At 48.7% G+C, this 7230-nt stretch overlaps 1 protein-coding gene across 2 annotated transcripts; it reads left to right on the top strand.

Moving 5' to 3' along the window:
* The first annotated feature begins 2528 nt into the window (after positions 1-2528).
* On the top strand, positions 2529-6697 carry LOC307072578 (single-strand DNA endonuclease ASTE1-like). Of its 2 annotated transcripts, XM_079731924.1 has the most exons (6): positions 2529-3854; positions 4532-4745; positions 4911-5055; positions 5418-5673; positions 6255-6413; positions 6510-6697. In XM_079731924.1, exons 1-5 carry the CDS (start codon positions 2601-2603, stop codon positions 6387-6389), a joined length of 2004 nt encoding a protein of 667 aa, XP_079588050.1. In that variant the 5' UTR covers positions 2529-2600; the 3' UTR covers positions 6390-6413; positions 6510-6697. The 2 variants fall into 2 exon arrangements, with proteins under 2 accessions (XP_079588050.1, XP_079588051.1); XM_079731925.1 differs by lacking the exons at positions 6255-6413; positions 6510-6697 and having other exon boundaries at positions 2531-3854; positions 5418-6220.
* The last annotated feature ends 533 nt before the right edge of the window (positions 6698-7230 follow it).

Here is a 7230-nt window from a genome sequence, read left to right as displayed (position 1 = left end):
ATAACTTGACCTATCAGAGTTCTAGTTCTGACCTACCTTCACACCTTTGGGGGGAAGGGCTTGTGCTCGCTGCTGGAGGACTACAGCCAGATCTACCAGGACGTCCGCTTCAGGAACAGCAAGCTAGTGGTGGACGGCAGTAGCCTGGCCCACCTCCTCTACAACATGGCCAACCTGGACCAGAACCACGGCGGGGAGTACCTGGCCTTCAAGGCGGAGGTCCAGGCTTTCTTCAAGACTCTGGCCGACCGTGGAATCAAACCGTACGTGGTGATGGATGGAGGCTCGGGCAACAGTTTCACCAAACTGGACACCCTCAAGAACCGGGTCGAACCCAGTTAGTCGGGACTCAGTTAAGACCAGTCTCGCTAGAGGCTACATACCCTAAAAGCTATACAACACATCAAGCTTCTGAGCCCTCTTCAACATCGACCGCCATCTGCTGCTTATCCTCGCTTCATTGGTCAGGGACGACTACATAAATCTGAATTTAATGTGACAAGTGACCAGGTTATTACAGTTGTTGGAGTTGATGAGGTCATATCATGTTGATGTCAGGAAATTGAAACCTAGAGAGAACTAAGGAGCCACTCCTAGTGCAGGTGTGTCCCTGAGTGTGTGTGTGTGTGTGTGTGTGTGTGCGTGTGTGTGTGTGTGCGGGCCAGAGGGAAGGTCCGTAGGGCCCAGGGCGCCGCTCTGACGGGCAAGAGGAGAGACATCCTTCCCAACCTCATCTTGTGGGTGTTCGAACAGACGCTGAGCGATATGGAGGTATCGCTGGTCAGGTGCTTTGGAGAGGCCGACTGGGCAGAACTGGGGAGGAAGCAGGAGAGGGAAGGGTGGTTGTGAGCAGGAAGGGGCAGAGGTCCAGGGGTGGGGGCAATAGTGCAGCTGTTAAATGAGGGTGTCGCCTTGCTGTGCCCTTTGATCTTGGTGTTTTGAGCTATGCTACTCGACATTTCACTTTTATTTTGCGAAGTCGGAACATTCCTGGCGGGCGTCGTTGTTGTAAAACTTGTCAAACGCGTGAGGAACTCCGACTTCCTGAAAACGTTGGCGTATGAATCTATTTTATAAAGCCTCTTAACATATTGTGCAATTACAATCTGATTTGTAAAGTGTTTGGGGGGGGGGGCTCTGAGTCTAGGAGTGTCCAGGGGCCCCTGATGGGGTCCGGCCGTACCATGAAGAAGTGTGACCGACAGGATTCATCCCTAATAAAGGCCCACTGTGTAGGGCTACTGATACTGTACACTCACACACATCAGTAGGCTATACACTTTCTGCTGCATTGCTTCCTGGGACCAGGATATGGGGTTGATGATGTGATATCTTTGGAATGTCCCGAAGCGAAGCTTAGTGAGGGCTAGTGTAGGCTAGTTTGTAATTCACCTGTTGTGTATAAATACTGACTGAACAAAGGCTCTATGGAGGAATGCTGTTGCCCGACCGTCTCCTAAGCTATGCTACTCTACATTTTACTTTCATTTTCGATGTCGGGACATTCCTGGCGGGCGTCATTATTGTAAAACTTTTCAAATGTTTGACCTCCCCTGAACTCCTGAGGACGTCCGACCTACCATAAAAACGTTGGCGTATGACTCAGGGGCGATTTCTCTAAAACTGCAAGGGAAGCTCGGCTTCCCCTAAATTTTTAAAAATGAAATGGTCGAATATATACTGTTGTGTTAACATTTCATTGACTAAAAATGTGTTAGAACACATCCATCTCGAAGACGAGTTTGTTCAGAATCAGCTGCTTATCACAGGTCGACTGACTCGATATCCTTCTCATACATTCCCGTAGTATCACAGTGCATTTGCCTGTTGAAGCTCAGCGTCAATCGAACTTCAATGGGGCTGCATCGACCAACATCTTTTAGTGTCTAAAGTCGACGGTCATTAGATAATGCTGTGATTATGTCCCTCCCACGGACGCTCAGGGTCTCCGGGGGTGAATGGAGGAGTGGGCAGGCCGGGACGCTGGCCTTCTGCGTGATGATTGGAGAGTCTGCGAAAGACTTGAGTTGCCGTTTGATTGACAGCGATTTTGAACTATAAGACGTCGCCGGAGCTCTCTGTAGTCCTCAGTCCCATCGCGGATTTTGCAAGCGAGTCGAAAGACAAACTGCAACCTTTTTCACGATATTTCCTTGGTGAAATTGCTAGACAATTTTCATCGTACATTTCAAACACTTATACACACAATTGTGTTATGTTTGTAGGAGTGTCCAGGGGCCCCTGAAGGGGTCCGGCCGTACCATGAAGAAGTGTGACCGACAGGATTCATCCCTAATAAAGGCCCACTGTGTAGGGCTACTGATACTGTACACTCACACACATCAGTACAGTAGGCTATACGCTTTCTGCTGCATTGCTTCTTGGGACCAGGATATGGGGTTGATGATGTGATATCTTTGGAATGTCCAGAAGCGAAACTTATATTGATCTAAGGAGCCACTCCCAATACGTGTGTTTGCGTGTTTGTGTTTGCATGTCTTTGTGTGCGTGTGTGTTGGTGTATAAAGGAGCTGGAATCCTCTCTCGGTTAGTCTAGTCACCATAGATAGGTGAAGTTACAACTTGATCTGTCAGTCGCCATGGGGGTGAAGGGCTTGTGGTCGCTGCTGGAGGACTACAGCCAGATCTACCAGGACATCCGCTTCAGGGACAGCAAGCTGCTGGTGGACGGCACTAACCTGGCCTATGAACTATACAACCTGGACGAGAACCACGGCGGGGAGTACCTGGCTTTCCAGGCGAAGGTCCAGTCTTTTTTCAAGAATCTGGACAGCTGTCGAATCGAAGCATACGTTGTGATGGACGGAGGCACGGGTGGCAGTGACATCAAACTGCACACCAAGATGAACCGTAAAAGAGCCGTTCTCCAGAAGATCCCTGACGCTCTGACGGGCAAGAAGAAGGGCATCTTTCCCCGCTTTACCACAACAGTGTTCGAACAGACGCTGAACGACATGAAGGTGCCGCTGGTCAGGGGCTTCAGAGAGGCCGACGGCCAGCTGGCTGCCCTGGCCAGAGAGTGGTGCTGCCCGGTGCTGTCCACAGACACTGACTTCTACATCTACGACCTTCCGGCAGGGGTTCTGCCCCTCAGACACTTCCAGTGGGATTCAGATGAGACGAGTCAGGCCAGAAGTTACATCCCCTGCAAGCGATACACCGCGTCCAGCTTCTCCGATGTCTTCAAAATCGACCGCCAGCTCCTGCCTCTCTTCGCCTCTTTGGCCGGAAACGACTACGTCATCCTCAAAAAAATCAACTGGGACCAATTCCTTCCAGAGGACCGCGCTAGGGAGAGTAAGGCCCCCCACCTGGAGGGCCTCCTGAGTTGGCTGGGACGCAGTAAAGACCAGAAGACAGAAGACATCTTGACAGCAGCGATGGCACTCATACCCGACATGAGTCAACAGGCGCAGACGGAGGCGTGGACGGAGGTGCAGACTGCCATGCTGGAGTACCGCCTCCCCAGCTCCTCTATGGGGGGGTTGTTCAGTAAGGGAACCGTTCCGCCGCTGCCCGCTGAGATGTTGAGCTGCGTCCCTGAGTGGGTCCGTGCGTCCCTGGCCAGAGGAGACCTTGAGGCCAACATAATTGACTACAACATACTAGTGAGAAGGAGGAAGATTCTCAGGATCCAGGTGGAGCGCTACGACCTGCAGAGCTCCAACCTCACCTCACGGCCCATCCGGCAGGTGTTGTACGGGCTGCTGCTGGGCCAGAGGGGGGGTGAGGTGGAGGAGGTGGACCGGGTCGGTCTGGAGCTCGTCAGTGTCAAGGTGCAACCGCTGGTCCAAGGAGCCGCTCAGACGCTGAGGCTGGAGTCTCCGCCCCAGGTAGGCCTACGGACTCATTCAGCTGGATGATGGATGGATAATAGATGGAGCATAGATGAATAATGGATGGACGCTGGCAGCTGGCATGGTTAGCTCCAAACAAAGAAAAGGGCTAGGCTAACTCGCTGTAGAGCTAGGCTATATAATGAGAAACCGATAAGTTTGTTTTGTGTAACTTAATTAGGGTTAGGGATATATACCAGACATTATATCATACACAACTGTTTCTTTTGACATAGCTACACATCATTCATATCAAATCCGTCCAACTTCTCACTCTACACGATACTGTCAACTTGTTTAAGAACTACCTCGGTGTAATTAATATTTTAGTTTTATTACGTAATTCAGGGATGAGAAACAGAAAACTTTTAATGAACCTAATTTAAAAAAATGCTTTTCATTCTTATTTCATTGTGGAAAGGCTGCTGGCTCCCATGCAAGATAGAAGGGTAGAACCAGACTAGCAGGCTCCGTAAACACCCATTCAATTCTGTTTCATTAAGCAGAGGACAGGTGTGTCCGATAAACGTATCAGCAGGGGAGCAGGTAGCCCTGTCACACATTGACAATAGCAGTGTTTATCTTGTAGAGGGAGCCATCGAATGCTAACTAATCTGCAATCTGTGTGTTTAGTTATCCTTCAAATGGACATGTGGTTTGTACCCACTTCCCAGGCAGACCGCGCTGTGAGGCTGCAGGTGTGTCTGGAGACGCTGGGCGTGGAGGAAGAGACGCGGAAGGGAGTTCCAGATCACCTGCGCCTCCCAGTGGCTGTGACCCGCTACTGGCTAAGGAGGGCCAGCCCTGAGCCGGACCTGACGCACCTCAAAGCTCTGCTGATGGTCATGGTCCAAGGAGAACTGAACCGACGGACAGGAGGGACAACAGGTAGGTAGCACTTGTTGTATTTCAAGTAAAGTACCTTCCTCACTCATTACTCCCTCCCTATGTGTACATGCTTATGTTTGTGTGTAGGCTGGCAGGGATATATCTTATATCAGGAAAGCGCAACTTAAAGTGTGTGTGTGTGTGTGTGTGTGTGTGTGTGTGTAGGCTGGCAGGGGGATACCAATCACCTCTATAGGCCTCTGGATGGTGTCGTGGCTCACAGCTTCAACCAATGGCAGGCCTGCCTGAAGGACGCCTCCCAGCTCAACCTGCTGCTCTGCAAGCCCCTCCCTGAACCCCACTTCGCCTGGTGAGACACCCAGACAGTACCGTCTCCATAGCAACACCATCACCTGGACAGTCCTGTTACCATAGTAACACTCACCCAGACAGCCCTGTTTCTATAGTGACACCATCACCTAGTCAGTACTGTTTCCATAGCAAAACCATAATTAGTCATTACTTATTCCATAGTGAGCCCATCATATAAAGTTCAAGTCAGAAGTAACTTTAAAGAACAGAATAACATCACAAGACTGTGATATTGTAACAGTGATACTGACACAGTTTAACGTCTCCACTTTTGTGAAAGAGAAAGTTGAGGGTTGGGTTAACAGAATGTGGTTTAAAGATAAGATAAGTGCTTCATTAATCCCAGACGGGTTGGTCCAGGTTGTACCAGGGCAGGCTGGTGCACCGGCGGCTGAAGCAGCTCCAGGAGAGAGAACCAGAGGACATCGTACAGGACGACCAGTTCATCAGTCTGTACAGGATCCTCCTGGGAGCAGTGACCCAGACAGACCCCGGGGCCAACAGGAGAGCTGGGGGGCCTGAGGCCCAGCTGAGGTCCAGCATGGAGCGCCTCAACACCCTGGACGGGGAGGAGCTGGGCGGGGCTGAAGGCCTGGATCATGGGCCTTGGGAGGAGGTTAGAAGCAGGAGGAGGAGGCAGTAGGGCGGGGGGCTGATGAGGAACAGTGTTGGGGTAATGTTAGTATGGGGTAGTGTTGGGTACGCGTTACAGTCATATAATACATTAAGCAGCAACAGAGTTATAAAACCTGTTCTTTATATCATTTTTGGTAATGCATCTTCAATAAGAAACTAGGAAGGGAGTTGAGAACAGTATAAGATTAGAATAAGATGTTGTCATCACAATATTATGGTTGTGGGCTTTTGCTAAGAGTGAATCATCAGTTGTCTTTCGGGCTTGGTTAAAAAAATTGATTTTCTGATTGAAATCGATCTTCCTTTGAATTTTCTTAATAATTAATGAAATTTGATGATCAATCTTTCAATACAACATATTCATATATATATATACATACATATATATGTACATATATATGTGAGTATGTATATATATATATATATATATACATATTATATATATATATATTATATATATTGTTTTTACCATGCACTTATTTACTGTAATTCATGATATGAATCAATAAACTCAGAGCCTGTCAGCAGCTTGTCCGCTCTTTCCTCCGTGTTGTCCTAAAGTCTCCACCACGGTGTCCTGAGCTGCATGAGGAGGCTCCAATCGCTCAGAGAAAGGAGTACAGATGTTCTCCTCCCCACCGACGCAGGGAGGAGAACCAAACGGTTGGCTCAAACCGGCAGGAGCAACCTGACTAATCAAAGATTACAGTGACATAACATGTGAGGGGATCTTAATCAAACACAAACAAAGAACACACCATTTGGAAGCTTAATGTTCGATTCATTAAGAATACCTAAAGTGAAGTCACTCTGCAGGACATTTTGAGGCAGACCGGTTAGTCGAGACCAAAAAGGGCGAGACTAGGCTGAGAGCAGCTGCTATTCCCACCATCCCTGTGCATCGTCCTCAAACACAGGACGGCCCCTACACCACCATGCACCCCTGGACCTGTAACCATGGAGACCATATCCTGACCACAGCTGGAGCGTTAAAGGTGATACAGGTATAATAAGTTTGAATAATTATGAAAATGTTTCTTATTTAGTAGTCTTCTGCTTTCTTCAGCTCTAAAGATTGAGGAAAGAAAGGATGAGACGGAGAGAAGGGAAAGTGAGAGAATAGAAAGAGAGGACAGGTTTCAGTGTTCCCTATGAAGGACTAATTGACCTTTCAAGAAGGGATAGCATTAAAAACAACTCCTCATCTATCAGTGGAGGTCCTTGAGCCAAGTCACTTTGATAGGATGAAGGTTGGTCCTGCTCTCAATTTATTCAGTAAGGCAACAAGTGCTGGGCTGATGGAGGAGCACCGAAAGGCCATCACGTTTCTCCAGGACATCCCGGCGCTCGCTAAGTGAACTAGGCGATTGCCTTGGTCGACAAATGTGTCGGGGGCGCCCTCTAGTGGCGCCCTTAATTCCCACAAATCATAGAATTCGAACAACAAGCGAAATAAATCATGTTTATTAAACATGATCATCCTAGGGCGACCTCAGCCACACATTTAGTTGTCAACCAGGTTATTAGATTTAATTGC

Source organism: Pollachius pollachius (assembly GCF_949987615.1).
Source record: "Pollachius pollachius genome assembly, chromosome: 1".
In the NCBI taxonomy this organism is placed as follows: domain Eukaryota; kingdom Metazoa; phylum Chordata; class Actinopteri; order Gadiformes; family Gadidae; genus Pollachius; species Pollachius pollachius.
This window is presented reverse-complemented; position numbering and strand designations above follow the sequence as displayed.

Excerpts from the sequence above, each read along its gene's own strand:
- LOC307072578 (XM_079731924.1), top strand. The coding sequence starts at position 2,601 with ATGGGGGTGAAGGGCTTGTGGTCGCTGCTGGAGGACTACAGCCAGATC. Across the intron at positions 5,056-5,417 it reads CCTGAACCCCACTTCGCCTG|GTTGTACCAGGGCAGGCTGG; the intron begins GTGAGACACCCA and ends GGGTTGGTCCAG. Across the intron at positions 5,674-6,254 it reads ATCATGGGCCTTGGGAGGAG|TCTCCACCACGGTGTCCTGA; the intron begins GTTAGAAGCAGG and ends GTTGTCCTAAAG.